The 19,459-nt window shown below is 42.6% G+C and overlaps 1 protein-coding gene and 2 long non-coding RNA genes across 3 annotated transcripts in view; 1 reads left to right on the top strand and 2 right to left on the bottom strand.

Moving 5' to 3' along the window:
* The window catches only part of RAD21 (RAD21 cohesin complex component), a 22,434-nt gene extending 20,170 nt beyond the window's left edge, over positions 1 to 2,264 (top strand). Inside the window, exon 14 of the mRNA XM_086879918.1 lies at positions 470 to 2,264. Within this exon, the coding sequence (XP_086736044.1) occupies positions 470 to 661 (192 nt within the window). The 3' untranslated portion in view covers positions 662 to 2,264. The remainder of the gene's footprint in view (positions 1 to 469) is intronic.
* On the bottom strand, positions 1,952 to 6,564 carry LOC147655327 (uncharacterized). The gene is made up of 2 exons (XR_015284157.1): positions 6,447 to 6,564; positions 1,952 to 6,366 (listed from the first exon to the last, which is right to left on the bottom strand). It is a non-coding gene; the product is annotated as an uncharacterized LOC147655327 (long non-coding RNA).
* Positions 6,565 to 13,749: 7,185 nt separating this feature from the next.
* Positions 13,750 to 18,242, bottom strand: LOC111925055 (uncharacterized). Its single transcript, XR_002862029.2, has 2 exons — positions 17,965 to 18,242; positions 13,750 to 17,579 (listed from the first exon to the last, which is right to left on the bottom strand). It is a non-coding gene; the product is annotated as an uncharacterized LOC111925055 (long non-coding RNA).
* Positions 18,243 to 19,459: the final 1,217 nt, after the last annotated feature.

Here is a 19,459-nt window from a genome sequence, read left to right on the forward strand (position 1 = left end):
CCCCTGACTTTCTCCTGCAAGGAAAACAAGAGGACAGACAAACAGCACCTGGCAGTTGTTTTCTGTCTCTGAGGATTGTTTTGAAATCCTCCTTTGAATTTCCCAGGCTAGCTTCTCAGGCAGGACTGAGAGGCCATGGGCCTGCAGCCTGCTCCAAAGCTAGCATCCACAGTAGTCAGAAAAGAATGCTTAGCTATTGCTGCAGAAATAATATTTTGTGCTATACTACAGTGTTTCTGGAATACGTTCAGCACATGCAAGAATGATTTTTCACACATCTCTGAGAAGCCTACTAGGTTTTATGTAGCTAAGATTCATAAAGGAATTTTCATGTACATGTTGTAATATTCCCATCCTTCTGAATCCCTCAGTGTCCTGGGATTGACAAAAAATAGGATCTTGCCAAGAGACATTGTTGTTTCTGTGTAGTTCTCTTTTTAACTTGTGGTATCAATGTTGTGTTTTTCAGAGAGCTCTTGCTAAGACTGGAGCAGAATCTATCAGTTTGCTTGAGCTGTGCAGAAATACGAATAGAAAACAAGCAGCTGCGAAGTTTTACAGTTTCCTGGTACTGAAAAAGCAGCAAGCTATAGAGCTGACACAGGAGGAGCCCTACAGTGACATCATTGCCACCCCTGGTCCCAGGTTTCACATTATCTGAATGGTTCCCTAGAGCAGAGCTAGTGCTCGTCTCACCAGTGTGTGCGTGTCTTGCTCCGTCTGTAGGGCCCACAAGACCATTGCTGAAAATTTAGATTTTATTGTCTGTATAAAGTCCTTGGTTCTTTTCTTGGGATTGTTTTGGGGTTTGTATTTTAACTTTACCACTCAAATTTTTAGTGAAACTGCTGGCTGGCTTGGGTGACTTGAGTTCCAGCTACAAAAACCAGACATCTCAAGCACCCAGATAAAGATTGTTTTAGCAGCTCAGAGCAGATGTGTGCAATATTGGTGCATGTGATGTTGAGTATCAAAATGTCTTACAATAATTTGACTAGTTGATTCAATAGAGGTATTTTTAACCTATACAAGTAAATCTGAACGGCCAACCTTTTGTCTGATTAAAAATGTTGCCAAACTCATCTGAAGTAATGTTTGGTCTGCTTCTCATAGCAGTAGTTTTTTCCCCCTTCTCTAGATCTTTGTGCATACCGTGGGTCTCTTAAAGCTGCCAATATGAAAGGTAGTGCCTGATATGTCAGCTTGCTGTGTCACTGCATTTTTGCAGTCAGATTTTTGTAGCCCTTGATGCTAAGGGGAAACGAGTGTCTGTGGAAAGCACTTCCTCTACATGATACATGAAAGGACAGAACAAATGAAGCATTTTAGACGAAACATTCCTTTTCACTTATCACCTTGTTATGGTCCACTACTGATAATGGCTAATTACTGTTAATAAGTGACAAAACCAGTAATTTCATTTAACCATTTAAGAAATCATGATTTAGGTTTGTTAGAGCTGTATATAAACTCCAGACTTTTTAAAACAGACTTCTAGATTGTAAATTATCTGATTTTTTTATTAAGCAGACATCCAACAGTAAGAATAAGAAAAGTTGCTAAATTCAGATACCACCTGTACCAAAAGGGCAAGAAACCTTGAATATAGAGTACAGATGGACACAATTCCATTTAATTGTGTAGTGTATTAATGGCTCTTCAGATATATTTATGGTTTTTAGTGTCAATTTTTTCTGATAATGTACACTTCCATGTTCAAAACATTTTATCAATTTTGCAAAAGAGGTGCGGTTTGATTTTATTTCTAAGGAATGAAGCTTTACTGTTAGATCAGGTAGCACCAGAAGTTATGTGAATATGTTGATTATGGAGACCTGTCTTAACTTTTTTTAGGGCAAAATTATTCACACTGAAGGTTCTGGTTTTAATGTTGGCACTTTTGTGAAATACTTTTGGGACTCTGAAATTTCAATGTATACTCAACTGTAAAATTATGTGAATGTTTAAAAACTCTTGAGACTACATGATGACCATGTTTTAATAATCCTTGAAAAAGTTAATTGTATAAAGTTACTGCAGCTTTATTTTCAACATGATGTGCCTGTAAAACCATAATTTTCCCCTTTGTAAAAAGAGACATTGTAGATAACTTGAATGTTTAATTATAGAAAAGGTCATTAGTTTCTTGTTACACATTTTTAGTCTGGTTTTGTTGCTTTTAAGGTTAATATTCATGAAAATAGTTGATGCTGTTATGTATAACTTTTCTAATAAAAGTTGTGTTATAAGCTGTTATGTATTAACTCTGTATCTCATTTGAACACCTCCCATTTATGTAGGAGAGACTGAGCACTAAGAGATTTGGTATTAGGTATGGAAAGTTTTAGCTCTTTAAAAGATTAAACTTGAAGATGTAAATAGATTTCTTGCCATTAGGGAGGAAGCATTACTCTACTGGCTGTACTGTGCTTTTGTTCAAGGATTCTATGCTAGGGATATGTTTGTGGAAAATTATGGGAGACTGTCTATAAAATGTGATTCATCTTCATGAATGAGCCTGTCCCTTCTGAATGCCAGAACATATCCAGCTTGGATTCTTTTAGCTCTGCTGTTCCCTTGCTTCTGGAATTGCCTCTGCATGTATGTTGGTGCCTCTGAAGTTACATGCTCCTCCTGGTATATCCAGACATTTGGATCCAAGCCTGTGGCTGCAGCACACGGAGTCAGCTGGTAGCCTCTAGAGTTAATACGTAAGGGCAGTGAATTCTGACTGACATAGGCTGAGTGAACTGGCTTAGTCTGGGCTCCACACACAAGGGACAGTGCTGCTTTTGAGTGACGTGTGGGAGCAGCCAGGCCCATCCTGTGCATGCTGTAATTCCTGTGGGAAAGCAGGCTGACCTGTGCAGAGCCAGCCCAAGTCAGTGTGTGCAGGTACAGCACTGGGAAAGTGACTTTTATTCCTTTGGTTTGAGCTCTGTGAGAGACAAGTGTGGGGCCTGGGCACTCAGGCTAGGATGAAAGCTCTGGTACAGTTTTATCACCAGTTTGTCTCTGTGTTACACCACTGTGATCAACACTCAAGACAAGTTGATTTTGCACAAATGTATGCCTGGTGACACTAATCTGGGGCACTGAATGCAAGCTCTGTTTTATCATGTACAAGGTTTGTTCCTAGTTCTGACCATGGCCTATGAACAGTACCAGCAGGCTTGCATTTCTTGGAAAGGAGGCTGTGGTAATGCACTGATCAGTTGTTCAATAACGTCTAAGGAATGTGTTCTTATCTAGCTCCTCCATCTACAAGAAGTATATTTCCCTTCTCTGTTACGGACACAAATGATGAGATGGAGAAGGGCTCTCTGTTGCACAGCATTCATTGTTTTTACTATGACTTCTGTTAGTGTTTTTAAAAGTGCTTCAATATCTTGGTAAAGAAGTACAGCATCTGCATTTTATTATGGTTCCTCCTCAAAGAAATGTTGAAATGGTTTTAAAGAAATTAACCATAAGCATTCACTTAGTGTTTACCAGATAGGAAGGCATTTTTGTCGCAGCTCAGTGAGTAACATCTCTTTTCAGAAAGCTGTCTTGGGAGGGATTTCGATTTGATCGAGAGCATTACTGTAAAATGTGTTCTTCATTGCTTCCCAGTCAGGCTGGACTGGCTCTAGTGCCTTTGGCTGCAGTGCTGCACTGCAGCAGTGAGGGGGAGAATTGCTGTGAATACTTCTCTGTGCTCCATCTTCCCAATGGTGGCAGTTTTGTTCTGTCTGCAAAGCTTGACTGCTCACAGTGGGGGCACTATGCATGCCCTGCTTTCCAAATTACTCCTCCTTGGTGTGTAAAAAAGAGAACAGTTCAGGAATCGAAATATTTCTTCAAAGAAATTGAGTTGTTGAATGAAAACCTACTCTATGTGTGTGATCACCTCGAGGACATACTGCTCTGTTTTACTCCATCTGGGGTGGAAAGGAGGAAGGTAGGTGATGTTGCCTACAGCTGGAGGTTAAACAGTGCTCTGTTTCTGGGAAGGGTATGAGTAGAGGATTCTTCCTAATTCACAAGATACTATTTAAACCAGTTTGTTAAGCAATGGCCTGGTAGCTGTTGTCTGCAGCTTGGCTTCAAGGACTTTGTTGGAGGGTCAGGTATATGGTGCTGATGATGTTGATCTGTGCCCATTTCTGTGGGCACAAAACTGCCTTATCTGCTTGGGTCTTTCCAGCTGACATCCTACACAGGAAGTCAAATTTCCAAGGGTTATTTTTAACTCATGTTAACTGTTGTTCCATTGCTACACCCGAGTCTGTGTCATGGTACTTGATATTACTTTTTGGAGGGGAGTGAGGTTAAGGTAAATTTTTCTGTTTCTAAACCTCTAAAGTGTCCATAGATTGTATGGACATCTTTTCTCAAGTTGTTGAGTTTAGCTTTGTGTTTTTTTAGACCTTTCTTCTGTTCCGCCTCCAAGAAGTGTCTGGAGTATATACTGTGCATTTCTGCAACATGAGCATATAGAAAAGCTGAACTACCTAGAAATAAATTGTCCTAACACACAAGGAAAAAAGGACAGTTCCCTGCATTTCTTGCTGACCTCTGAAGGTCTGTTAAAGCCATGGGAGAGACAAGAACAGGAGGTAGCTCTTAGGAACTGGTTTTATATTTGTTTTAGCTTGAAACATCTTTATGCAGAATAAAAAAAATCCTGAAATCACAGGTAGAAGAAAATATTAGCCAAAAACTAATATTAGTGTTGTATTTTAAGTAGAAAAAAGTGCCAGAAACTTCCTGGAAGAACACACCCTCCACTTTGATTTGGCCCTTGATATTCCCCAGCAGCCAGGAAAGATACAAGCAGTCATGAGCAGGGTCTCTACAAGTTCTCTTTTCCACAGCTTTCCTTGCTTAATTTTTTGCCTATTTTTTGTTTTCAATAAAAACATTAAGCATGATAACATAGCCTGAAACTAACACTAAATAATTGAGGATGTGTGGTTGACCTTTAATCATGGATGTTTATAAATGTTTAACACTGATCAAGAATGCATGTGATGTGAAATGCAGAGTTGCTCATGACACTTGGCATCCTTCTAGAGCCAGATGAGGGTTCAAAGCCAGGAGTGTTCTCCGTGCAAGGACTCCTCTCTAAATTAAGCTGTCCTGCCACATTCTCAAAACATTTTCTCCTTCCCTTCCTTGCAGTGCCCAGGTAGTGCTGGCAGTTATTTGTACAATTTAGTTTTCTAGGCTTGGGGATATTGGGAACTGATTGAGGGTAAAACCCACCAAAAGAAACACTTTTTTTTCCCAGCTGGATCAGTTTCTACATCCTGTGCACTGGGCAGCCACACAAAAACTTGTGCCAGCATAACACAAGAAGCACCAAGCAGGAGAATAGAGAAGGGAAAGAGTGAGGATTTCTTTTTCATATGGTTGTGCCAACTTTGCATGTGTGTTAAATCAGTCTGTGAATAATTTTCTTAAAGTTGCAATTTGAATTCAGGAGTCCCAGCTCTGGCTAAAACTTTGTGCTGGCCTGTTCATCATCAGCTTGCACACCACTTATTAATATTCTGTTTTAACAAGGCAGACATTGAAAGTTCTCCCTGAAATCAGGTATTTCTGTGACAGAGCCCAAGCCCAGCCTCTGCCAGCAGATGTGTCTGCACTAATTTTCTGTTCATTTTGTGCAAGTTAATATATCCAGTCCTCACGTTACTGGAGAGGAAGCCAGAATTGGAGTCAATTCACAGGCAGCATGTACCACACATCGCACTGGACTGCAAACGAAGGGATCAGCTTACCATAAAACGTTCCACTGCTGAACATTTTTGCAGAAAAGTTCAGTTAAATTTGTCTTTGTACAAATTAAGCTACTTCTCATATTTCTTGACTATGGGACTAATCTCCAAAATAAAAGAAATGCTGATGTTTAAGGAATAAGAAACCACAGTCAATGTTATAAGAAAAAATAGAAGGAGCAGCAGCTTAGCATTTGGATTTCAAAGCCAAATTTGATGCTTAGGAATGTTTCTCTGGTCAAGTAACTAATGAGACACCCTGAAAATAAACTAATGGTACCATTTGCATTTTGTAATTACATGAATGCAAACTTGAACCTAAGTCCTGCTGATGCTGAGGGAGGCAGCAATGAGCTAGAAAAGGCACACAAAGGTTTGTTATGGTGGTAGCTCCTTAGCAACATAAGCTGCAGGCAGGATCATGTCTCGAGACTCAAGTGTGTGCAGGAGACACCAGTGCTTCCAGTGCTAAGTTTCATCTCCACATCTGTGAGCAGTTCCAGTTCATTAACTGTGGCAGGCTGCTCACTAGGGTGTGAGCTGGGGCTGGGACCTCTGGGATCTCTTCACCACTGAGCCTGTGGAATTATATGGAGGCTCTCTGATAAAAAAAAGTTTAAAAACCAAGCTAAGAAAGAACAGACCCACCACATGCAAGAGGAATCTATCACAAATATTTACATCCTCCTCATGTCAGCAGCAAAGCCACTATCATTCCCATCTCTCTTGTGCTATTCCCTCGGCAGGGTGACGTGACCATCGGAGTGTTGCAGGTGTTGGGCAGGTTTTGCAGATCACCAATGGGCTGCTTTTGGCGAAGCACAGCTGAGCAAGCAGCTCAGGCCCCAGTGCACACAGCTGTGCAGGAAGATTTCACTTGTACTCCTGACCCGACTGCCCAGAGCTGCAGGCTGATGCATGTTATTCTCAACAAACAGAGCTGGGGAGGAGGAGGAGGATGAGCCTTCCCCAGAGAACAATTTTAAGTCCAGCAAGAGGGGTGCACATATAGCCTTACATGAAATTATTTTGCATTTATGGCTCCCATTTCTCTTAGGAAAGGACCCTTCTGGCTCAGTGTGATTTGCAGATCATTCACACCCTGAGGGAAATACAGCAGGAACCAAATCTTGACAGATGTGCTGGGCATATGTATATGGGAGCAATAGGACTCTGAATCCCTAAGGCTGAGCTGAAAGTGAGAGAACTGTTGAGTTTTCATTGCAAACAAGGTGGAGACGTAAGGTCTGCCAGCTGTGGAGGTAGATTCAGCAGAATGAGAGACAGGGCCTGCAGTTTGGCTGCTTGTACAGGGGTATGGGAAAGTTACCCACCTGCTCAATAGATCATGAGTTCAAACATGAATATGCTGTCTCTGTGGATTTTCCTCAAAACCCCACTCTGTTTCCATTGTCCCAGAGATCCAGTTTTTCAGCAGTAATAAAGTTTTATGCCTAATTTGAGGGCAAAGACATTGGCAGAAAGCATAATTAAACATTGGAATGGATTTCCTAGGGAGATGATGGAGTCACAGTCCCTGGAGGTATTTAAGAAAAGACTGGATGTGGCATTTAGCTCCATGGTCTAGTTCACATGATGATGTTTGGTCATAGATTGGACTCAATGATCTCAGAGGTCTAATCACTCCTGTGATTCTATGATGAGATTTCTGGAACCAAGGTTAAGTGTGCTCATTTTATACTGCAAAGTAAAGCACACTCTTACCTCACATGCAAAATCATCAGTGGAAAACCACAACCAAAACATGCTTACCATACTGGAAGGAAAGGCAAGACTACTCTTTCTAGATTTTCAAGGTTACTTTTAAGTGTGGTACTTCTATTGATGTGTGTGGTTTTAGTTAAAAATTAACAGCAGTAATTTTTTGAACTTGACACTTTCTTCCTTATGGTAAGAGAGGCTGAGCAGCAAAATGCCTGAGTAAATGGCAAAGCAGTATTTGTGATCGGTGAAGAAAGTGGGACATGACACAAATGGTTGTGCCTGGTTGAGGCAGGAAGCACTGAATGAGAAGGGTACCACAGCTGCTGGAATATTGGATAATATTATTTTGGATATTGGATATCTAATTGGATAATAGCTGCAGTAAAATATTGGATAAAACACACCATTCCTGGCTATACAGGTCAAAACCTTGGCCTGAGTGTTCTTCTGCCCAAAGGGAAAATGGATGCTGTTATTCAGTGGCTCCAAGTCTGGCAGTCAGCTGTGAGCTGCCAAGAGCTCCCTGGTAGCCTTGGACTCGGGGTCTGCCAGATCCACAGAAGCAGGCATTTTCCTCAGAGATGCACGGTGCAAGGACACAGGAGTAAACACTCCTCCATCAACGGCACTTGGCAAGCCACCTGGACTATGAAGTTCCACTCTCCTCCTTCCCTTCCAGCAGAGGAATTTCCCAGCCTGTCCTACTAGAAAGCCCAATTGTGCCTACCCAGGGTGAAGCCCATGTGAGAGAACCCTGTGAAGACAACTGAGCTGTGTGCCCTGACATTTCTTATTTACATCCCGTCACTTCTAGCACATCACATCTGCAGAAGAAAGCCACTACTCTGTTCCCCATCACAGCACAACCTGCCAGTGGCAGAGGTGAGGAGCAGAGTAGAGAGATCATCTCTCACCAGGAACCTCACAGTCAGGACAGTCCTTCCACCAAAGTCATTGATGCACAATCAGATCTTCATCACTTGGGAAAGGCTTAGACTAGAGTACCAGGACAAGGTACTTCTAAGCAAGAATCAAGCTGGTTTCACCTTAATGTTGCACAGATGTGAGTAATGAATGCTTATCCATGATTCTTTTCTACCTACTCCAATGGAGAAATATCAAGTTGGCACCAAGTTTTAAATCCAGCAACATAACTTAAAATGCTACAGTAAACTTGTGTCTGATATTTAATGAAAAAAATAGCACTTGAAGGTTATTGAACGAACCTACTATAAAAACCATATATTATTTGAAAGCTTTAGCTTCTAATTAATGTTCAGAAGAATTCTGTTCCAAATACAGGATAAAGAAATCCAGTTTAACCTAAAGGTCCAAATAGCAAAGAAGCATGACATATTTGATTGCAGAATGTATAATTTGATAAATCATCACCATAATGTAGTCTGTAAATGTTTAAAATGTATCCTCCTATAACTAGGTCACAGATTCCAGTTAAATGTAGTAGAAGCAGCTAGCATTTAAAATAGTCCCCTACAAACTGTATTTTCTACATAATTTTTTTCCTTCAATCAACTAAATTAGAGCTTTTTCAGGTTTAGGGTTTAGAAGCTCAGTTGTCTGGTAGGTATGAGTTCTTGATGAAAGCCATGTAACACTGGGCAAAAAGCCAAGAAAAGATTTAAAGCAGTTCATTTCCTGATGCCTGAAGGATGTGTGTGAGGTCAAATCTTTTGTTGTGACTCCATATTCCCTTCTGGAAGGGGAAGGATAGTTGTCTTCATGACATTTCTGCAAGGATTATTTTAATTTTAGAAGATCTCACTGTAAAAAGAAGGACCAAGAATCTGAGCAACCCGGGGAAGGTTCTTAATTCTTGAAATATTTAAAATACTATGAGGTGAAACAGTCCACAGAAAAATATTATCACTTCCTTGCTTACAACTTAAATATCTCCCTGCTTCACCACTGAGGACTGAGCTAACCTACTCCCTCCATGTCTGGATTGGTCTCAAAAAGCCAGAAACCTTTCTTGGAAAAAGTCTTTCCCAGAAATCACATTCCTGAATATCCTTTTCGTGAGTTTGCAACTGCAGTCATTTGGCTTTCAGTAATTTTTCTCCAGCACTGGCAATTTGTTGTTTCTCTCAAATGTTCATCTGGCTCTGTTTTGCTTAATCATAGTGTCTCCCAAAGGTCTGTACTAATGAGTTTCTGTATTCATACCATATGCTTTCTTTGCCATGGAGAGGTTTAGTTGTATGCAAAATAGATTTTGAGACTCTTTCTATTCCCTTTCTCTTCCTCATATCTGGAAGGTCTTCTAGGCAAAAGAGTTTTCTCAGATCTCTTCACCTGGCTAGTTAAACCACATCTAAACGATGCTCCCAGGTAATTTAGATATGTGAAAAAATTTTCCAGTTACATGATTTGGGTTTAGGTTAATTAGATTTTCCGGAATCCTCCCTTGAAATCCCAGAGGCCAAGGTCATCTACACACTAAGAATGTGGTGGCAACTCCCAGTGATGGGAGACACCAAATTCCTAATGAAGGAGCTGTGCTTCTAAGGGTTACATGAAATTACATAAAAGGAATAAATTCTTTACTGTGAGGGTGCTGAGACAGGTTGCCCAGAGAAGTTGTGGAGACCCCATCCTCGGAAGCATTCAAGGCCCAACTAGACAAGGCATTGAGTTGGAAAGTGTCCCTGCCCATGGGAGGGGAGCTGGAATGAGATGATCTTTTAGGTCCCTTCCAATATAAAGCATTCTATAACTGTGAGTCTATGATTCCCATAATTTCTGGCAATTTCTCTCTCTCCATGCCCATGAATTCCCATTCCAGGTCACTTCTAACACAGATCTGTTATTCACAGCAATGGTTAGCTTAGTGAAGCATCACAATTCCACTTCCAGTAGCACAAAAGAATTCTATCCTGCATTTTCTCTATATAAAATACTGTCTCTAGTTTTCTCTTTTAGATCCAATGGAAACAGCATTCAAATGACATCCCAGTTTTTCTGATTGTCCATCAAGCTGAAAGCCTCCATCAGTGCTTTTTGCACAGCCTGTTCTCTGGTACAAAATGCTTGTCTGGAACATAGGGACACATGGAAGAACCTGGTGCTCTTAGTCTTAGGAGCAGCGGGAAGGAAAACATCTCCTTCCAATGCAGCTGTGTCAGAAGCCTTCTGGCAGGGAGCCATTCATGTACTGGCCATGTGTGAATTATAGGAAGATGCTGACTGGACTGCAGGATGGAGGAAAGGACAGTGGCATTGATGTGCACTGGAGCTGGGACAATTGTGTAGAGGAATTCATATTGCTGAGCATTGGGAACATGTATCAGAACAGATTTGTTTAGAATAACAGTGGGGAGGAGCAACAGTTTTCCTATAGTGAAGGACTTTATTATTTATGGTACTAGATTAAAATCAGCAACACTCCCTGATATTCCTCAGAAAGACACTATTTACCTTTTGGAAGCTGTCATTTCTCAGCCTGTTTGTTACTGAAGAGTCATGCACGTCTGATGCACTTTGCCAACATCCCAGAGCAGCATCCAGGACAGTCAACTCCCTCAGCAGTGGTGCCATCTGCAGCCCAGCTCAGAGCTGTGCTGGACCTACCTTTGCATCCATTCATGGCACTGAGAAGGATATCTCAGACCTTCTTGGTGATGAGAATCCTGTCTAAGGAGGAGACTCACCACAGCTGAAGTTCACTGGTGATGTCCTGACCTCTCTGCTTTGCAAGTCCCTTGGCAAGTAAGCAGAGCATTAACACCAGAGAATGGTATTTTTCTCTGAGACACTACCTAACTATCAGCCAATGGTATCCAATCCTACCTGCTTATCTAGGCACTGCCAGAAAAGCAGAAGACAAAACTGTGCTTATGTCTCCAAGATCAGTTCCAGTTTGTCTGCTGAAGTTACTGCTGCTACAACATTTTACAGTATTTGAGATTTTTTGCCAGGGTGTTTGTCACACATATTTTTTTCAGTCAGAATGGATTTTCAAATTATCTAGTTTAATTTTCTTTTGCCTGGTTTTACAGACACTTCCCAGTGTTCAGTGCTGCTTTAATGAAAGCACTGGTCTTACCTGCAGGATGTCCCCTGGTAAACTTGATTAGTTATACAACCTCAGATTTTTCATGAGCTGGCAAGACCTCTTGAAACACTCCAAAATATGTTGCATTAATATATGGAAAGAGGCTTAATCTACTTTTATATCCATTTTCAATAAACCACAATTTTCTCCAAAAGATCTGCCTAAAACCCTTGTCTCCCAACTTGAAATATGTTTCTGAAAGTAATAACATTTTCCATTACACCAGCAAAGTAGATATTAACTTTCATTTCTCTGAGTATCAGAACTTCCCATCCCTAAAGGGATGGTTTCTGTGTATCTCTGCAAACTTGATAAATGACGTGCAATGAATTGAATTGATGTCCCACCTTCAGTGCAGGGTTATTATAAAAGATAGGGAGCTACAGTAAGTGGAATCAGAAAAAAAATCTCCTTGTGTTCTCAGCATACTTGGAGAATTCTGGAAAAATTAGGACAAGGTGTTTTACTTCTGTATGTGCCCTTAACTGTAAGGGCAGCTTGCCACATGCTTCACTCATTTAGAGAAAACATCCCTGTGATGGATGACCCAACTATATAAAAATAACAACCTGGTGATAAATTTAATGTGCAGCTTTGACCTCCTGCCTTTTTAATACTGCTGCCGTTTTGCTTTAGCTGGCAGGAGGGAGTCCAAGCAGTCCTCCTCATCTGACCCACCACCCACACCATGAGCACTACTGGAAAAAGGAGCACAGAAAAGCTTCTCTTTCCCCAGGAATACAAACCTACCAAACACTACAAATTCCAAATTATAATTAAAGCTGTAGTACAGAGAAGGAAGACCATCCCTTGATTTTTTGCGTGTTGAATAAGATAGAAAAAAGTGGTGGTAGCTTTTGGGGTTTGGAAAGGACTGAACAAATTCCCTGTTGCAGTCAGAAGCCACTTTCTCTCTGAAGAGACTTAAGCAGAGGATCAGCTGCTGGGTGAATATCATGGTTCATCACTGATCACTGATTTGTTATTTTCTTTTCCTGTTTTGTTGTCCTTTTGTAGCTGCTGTCTGCCTATTGTCTCCATGTCCAGTTGAAATCTCCACGGTCACTCTCCTCTCAAGGTGATTGGTGTGGTGAAGGCAGGTGAGTTGGGTATGTGCTGTAACACAAGCCTGCCCTCTAATCCTGCACTTCAGATTTCTTCTAGTCAGGCTGTCCTACTCAACAGGTACATTGAAAAACTCCAGTGAGAAATGGATCTGGCTGCTGTCAAAGAGCAGGAGATTGGATGAGCTGTTTATTCATTCTTTAAAATAACCTTAGACAAAGCTGCAGCTTCCTTGGACTATGCTTCCATCCAGATATGCAGGTAAGCTAGGTATGGTGGGGTCTCTGATGCATCTCTGATGATTCTCCTCATGCTTTATCAGAAGCAAAACAAAAATGCTCTTGATGCTGAAATAAGTTCCCCTGATGTACAGACACCTGTGCAGTGGTCAGTCTGATGTCTGGACAGACACATTCCTGGGAGAAGATCCTCAGATACCTGACATATTTTGTCCAGCCCAAACCTGCAGGCATCCAGCCCCGGTGTTTGTTGAAAGGTGACGACTAAACCAAAAAGATGCTGGGTTTGCTCTCCTGCTCTTAAAACACCACTGTTTTCTTGAAACCCATTGTGCCCATCTCTTCCAACCAAGATCCAACCTGACTCTGCTTTCCAGCAGCGAGCCAGGGCTATCACAACATCCCTGTCTGATGGAAATAGCAGTTTCATTTCTTCTTGAATAATTTGTTCAATGTGAAATGGGAGTGCTTTGTACTGAAAGATGTATAGCCGATACTACAGATAAAGCCAAAGGGTTTGGGGATTTCTCATGCCTGCTAAAAGGCATGGCCAGAAAAAGACCCACTTTTCCCTCTAAAATGTTTGTGCGCAGGTAACAAAGATATGCAGCCTGAATTCTGATAGTAGTTGAAAACGTTATAAAATCCATTTTCAGATCACATCTAGCAGGCAGACAGGCTGTCATCAGCTCTGATTCTGCCATTTCATTTTCACTCGCTCTCATTCATGTGGAAAGATCCTGGAGCGCCCTGGGCTGTGATCTGCTCAGTTCTATTTTTGGCTGTCTCCTTTCTGAAGGAAGGTGATTTCTCACATGTGGTGTTTTCCAATTATCACTTGTTAAGACATACCCCCTAGTTATATTACAAAGAGAATCAGGTGGCAAGTACATATTTACAAGTCTTTATTTCAGGGCACAGGAATACTTTATTGATCTGAGCTTTGAACTGAAGCTCTGGGTACTCTTGGGAATCATGTCTCTTCTGAGTTGATCCAGCCTCTTACTCTTCTGTGAGAGATAGAGAAAATTAAGTATCATCTAATTTATTTGTGTGAATACTTATGTGAATGAATACTAATGTGAGTAGGCTGTTGGTGGTCCACTGTACAATATTTAAAATATACAGCTGACTCCTACAATATCCTATACTGTATGTGATATTAAACAGGCTTTTTTTTCCAGTTACTCTTCACCCACTGCTCACCAAGCTGTGACTCAGCTGCTTCCTTCGTTTCAAAAGCTTAATCTTTTTGGTCTGAAGTATTACTTTGTAAAGCACTTTATCAGAAAAGCATGGATTTGTGGAGGGATGAGTGGGTGAGCAAGCACCTTGCTGTGGCCTTTCTGTTTTCTCTGTCCCACTCTCAAGATACACAGGATTACCTTGGAGCTGTCTCAGCAGCATAAGTTTGAAAACTGAAAAAAGCATGATAATGATGATAAATGAAATATTTCTATTACTAGGGGTGTATTTTACATCGAAAGTTATCCCAAATAATTGACAACATCAAAGACAGGAAAACAAAACTCAGCATCGAGTCTGGGGTTGCACAAGAATTTGGGAGGGGAGAAAGCTGGGACAGCTGACCCCGACTGACCAAAGCGATATTCCATAACATATGGTGTTACCATCAGTATATAAAGCTGGGGGAAAAGAAAGGAAGGAGGGAACATTCTGAGTGGTGGCACTTGTCAAATCAGTGTTGTGTGTGATGGAAAATGGGAATATCTGAACACCCACCTCCCCATGGGAAGTGGGGAATCAATTCCTTGTTTTGCTTTGCTTGTGTGCATGGCTTTCACTTTACCTATTAAACCATCTTTGTCTCAACCCACACAAGATTTTTCACTTTAACACCTCCTATTCTTTCCACCATCCTGCCAGGGGGACTGATGGAGTGGCTGTGTGGGGCTGACTTGCCAGCTGGGGTTAAGCCATGATAATTCCCCATCATCTGCTGGACCAGCAGAGTCCCAGGGCAGGTCTCAGAAGTTCCCCAGCAGGACCAGCAGGGTCTTGCTTGGAGCAGCCTTGTAATCAGTTGAGGGTCCCTTCCGTGTGAATGTGCAGATCACCAAAACCTCCAGTCACTGGTTTTCCTCCATCCCACAGGCTCACAGAAGTGGCAAAGGTCCCAGTGAGAGCTACTGAAAAGAGAGGATCTGCTTTGTTGGTGCTGTGGATGTTTCATGGCTAATAACCTTTGACTATTTCTGGCAGCCATCTTCTCCTTTGCACCAAGTGGTCAGCAGTTGTCTATTCTTGTTGAAACCTGAAAAATTTGACATATTTCTGCAGTTGCTGTTACTTTGATGAGCAATTCATGCCAGGGTCTTTTCACCATCAGTTTCCCTCTTCCAGCTGTTTGCTCGCATCTCTTGGAATGATTTCATTAGATCAGCTTCAAGCTCATAGTAGTCAATACCCCAGTTTCTTTTACAGATCATTGAGATGCGGTTCATTTTCTTGCTTGTAGCTGTGGAGACTGAAATTGAGATGAACTAACATTCCCTTATTTTCTGGCTCTTTTATACCCATCTTTTAATTTAGAGACATCCTACTTTTTCTAGGCTGATAATACACCCTTTATCCCCCCTTCATTTAATGCATCTTTTCATTCAGAGAATCACACTGGAGAACCAACTCACAGAGCTTTTCATGTACAAATACAAATATTCTGCCTGTGTTTAGTTGTTTTGGCTCTGGTTCAAATAAAAGAGTACCAGATGTAAATATGATACCTGAAGGGCCTGGAAAACTGGAACCGAAACTGAAAGAGAAAACCAGAGTTTTTCTGAGAGTGCATACAGTAAGTGTAGGAGCTTCCTGTCTAAGATATGAAGTCCACAGGTCTGGACTGTGAAGCCTTACTTTTTACTGGGGCACCCAGTCTTGGAGATTTCCATGAGCAACAGTGAACAGAAAGAGTGCTTAGAAAGAAGAAAAGATATGATCAAACTGCAAAAAAACATGGCCAACAAATTGCAAAGTTCAATAATAGCATCAGATAGCTGGGATGGAAAATGCCACAAGAATGTATGATTACTCTCTGCAGAGACTTGCAGTTGAAATCTCAGTACACTAAGTGGACTATTTCCTTATCAAATGTGACAGAGGGCAGAGAAGACTGTAAGGTACTGTACAAATAAGACCTATAGCCATTATTTAAAGTCACTGTACTGAATAGTCTGACACATGGAAATTCATATTCCAGTGGGATACTATGCTTAAGTCATTGTCCGTGCCTAAGTCATATCTCTAAACCTTTTCTACCTGTCAGTCATTAAGTTAGAAATAATTATGAGATTGAACAGTATGTTACTGAAAAAATAAATGGTATGAGGAAAAAAAGGTAATTTTCCTCTGTTCAGCTTTGTTTTTCATGCTGCTTTCTGTGCCCTTCCTGCTTTCTTTGTATAAGATGGATTCATCCTAATCTGAAGGAAGACTCCAGTGGCCTGCAAATAGTTTATTCTGTATGTGCATTTCTGATCCATTGAATCACAGAATCGCAGATTCAACTAGGTTGGAAATGATCTCCAAGACCTCATGAAGCTCAACCTATGACCAACCATCATCTTGTCAACTAGACCATGGCACTGAGTACCACATCCAGACTTTTCTTAAGCACCTCCAGGGATGGTGACTCCACCACCTCCCTAGGCAGCCCATTCCAATGCCCAATCACCCCTTCTGTGAAGGGTAATATCCAACCTATACCTCCTCTGATGCAGCCTGTGTCCTCTTGTCCTATTGCTAGTTGCCTGGAGCAGCCTGACAGAATAAACCAGCATTCTGGATTTTATTGAAATGGGTTTTATTGAAAAGAATAAGCTAGGGAGTTAATTTTTAAGACAGCAGGGTAAATCTGCTATAATTTTGCAAAGTTAATTAAAAACTGAACAATCCCGTGATTGCATCTGTGTTCCTATTAAGACAAAATCAATAAACCAATGGGTTCGAATCATGGAATTGGTAAATTAATGCAGTGAGTAATCAAACTTGAGTCTGAGGTTAGCAGTGAGAGGAATTACTTCGTGTTAGTTCTGTTTCCAGCTTGCGTGAGAAAAAGGAGCAGAATTCAAGGAAAAGGCAGCTTCCTTTCCATCTCTGGCTGCAGGCTGCAGTCTAACCAGCTCATCAAACTATTTAGTCAGTGAAGAATCGTTTTGGTTTCAGGGCCATGCCAAGGAGACATTGCAATCCCATCCTGTTTCACTTTGAGGAAATCCAATTTATAGAGCTCTCAAAGGTCCCTCCTTAACATGGCCTCAATGGATTAGGATATTATGACAAACACAAGACAAAGATACCAAAATGCTGTAACACTTATCCCTCACATGTAAAGTGGAAAAGATGCTTCTGCTTTTGTTTTCTTGTGCATAACATAGGGTCAGGAAAGGTTCACCTCTTGATGTCCATCAGCACAGGCTATTACAGGAGAGAGTGCCAAATCCTAGACAGGGTGACTCCCCCCAGTGTAGTACTATCAATATTGTTCCTGTCCAAGTGCAGTGAAGTCCTCTATGGTGACAGGAGCACACTGAACAGTCAGAATAACCAAATTATTTCCTCTAGCTGAAATCACTGTTATGGTCTAATTGGGGTTTCAGCCAGCTGGGCACAAACTCATCACATCTGGCAGAGCAGTCGGGGCTGTGCCACCACTGAGTAACTCCAGAGGGCTGGGTAGGCCATGGTCATAGACGTCTGTGGGAGAAGGGGAAAAGATACAGGCACGTTAGTGTGCTTTGACATATTTTTAATGAATTAGAAAAAAATGCATGGTAAATTCATTAAGACTTTTCCATGGGGATCTCTAACCAGAATCCCCTAGCTGGGATTTGAAGGATTTAAGGACAAGATGTAGAAGATGTAGAAGTTTTCCCCTTGGATGAGGCCCAGAGAACATACTGGAAAGATAAATACATGCTTCTCTCCTCATCTTTTCTTTCTCTGTAAAACGTTTAGGCTTAGATCTTCCCTGGAGATAAACTGGCACAGTTTCAGTCGGTGCAGCAGATCTGCAATAATTTACAAAGAGCCTGTGCATTTAAAATCATGGCAGTTATGGCAGAGAGCGAATATCGCAAACCTCGGTCACTCCTGAAGGACCAGGTCCCCTCCAGCTCCGGTCCCACCGGCTGCTCCTCCTGACCCCACTCCAAAGCCGGGCTCGGCGGAGGTTCTCTCTCATCCACAGCACCCAGTATGACCAGACTACTGTGTGTGTGCAGCACAGCTGCGGCTCAGTGTCCGTCCCGGACCCACCCAGGCCAAGCCGTCCCGGCTGCCTGAGGAGCCGCCCCTGGGGCCCGGGGAGCTCGGGCTGCCCCGCTGCCCTGCCCTGCCCTGCACAGCGGAGCGGGGCCCGGCACCGCAGCCTGCCCCTGAGCGGCCCGGGGAGCTCGGGCTGCCCCGCTGCCCTGCCCTGCCCTGCACAGCGGAGCGGGGCCCGGCACCGCAGCCTGCCCCTGAGCGGCCCGGGGAGCTCGGGCTGCCCCGCTGCCCTGCCCTGCCCTGCACAGCGGAGCGGGGCCCGGCACCGCAGCCTGCCCCTGAGCGGCCCTTGGGGCCCGGGGAGCTCGGGCTGCCCCGCTGCCCTGCCCTGCACAGCGGAGCGGGGCCCGGCACCGCAGCCTGCCCCTGAGCGGCCCGGGGAGCTCGGGCTGCCCCGCTGCCCTGCCCTGCACAGCGGAGCGGGGCCCGCCCGCGGCCTCCCCACATCCTGCGCAGACCTCCGGCTTCCCAGTTAGCGTCCTTCACAAGTAATTAATGCAGAGGGCCGTATGCTGATTCCGCAGAGCCCATTAATCACTTTTGCTGAGGCGCAGGGACTGTTTGTACAGAGTTTGCAGAGATTATCGCCCTGGCTCCGGGATTTGTCACGCTGCATTACAAATGGTGCTTTAGTGAGCTCCTGAGTCCCGGGGGGCATAACCTGTCTGAGGCAAAGGCAGAGGTTTCCCAAGAAGGGGCTTATCTGTTCCAGATTGCTTGATCATGTAAATAGGACTTCAATATGAGATACACATGCAATTAATTCCTCAAGGGTTACGTTTGATAATGGCACAGAAATTAATCTTCATTCACATAAATAACAGTGGCTGTTTCAGAAAATTGAAGTAAAAGCCTGTAGAGATATCCACTATCAAGAATATTGCTTTATTTTCCCTTTTGATAGAATATTGTTGTTATTATTAGTACTGTAACCTGCTTAGATTTCTGCTTTGAACATGTTCTAACAGGGATTAATTCATTAGTAACCAAAGGGAAGGGCACAGCAGTCAAAAAACAGCCGAGCCTCAAGCACCGTCCTGCATGAGGGCTCCCGCCTTTGAGATCCAGTCTCCCATTCACAATCTGGTAGAAAGATGGGACACACTCAATTATAGAAGGCGGGCAGGTGAGCTCGATGTCAAGAGAAATGTGTCCAGGGACTGGGATATACAATTCAGGCCTGGAAAAAAAAAAACATGCTGAGAAGTCCTTCAGAAAAAACCGTGAAAGCAGGGCATTAGCCTTCTTCAGCATAATGCTATCAGATATGTTTGTGGTGGAAGTAAGCTTGTGTATAGCTGGAGGGTGGT

Source organism: Cyanistes caeruleus, chromosome 1 (genome assembly GCF_971803275.1).
Source record: "Cyanistes caeruleus chromosome 1, bCyaCae1.hap1.1, whole genome shotgun sequence".
In the NCBI taxonomy this organism is placed as follows: Eukaryota; Metazoa; Chordata; class Aves; order Passeriformes; family Paridae; genus Cyanistes; species Cyanistes caeruleus.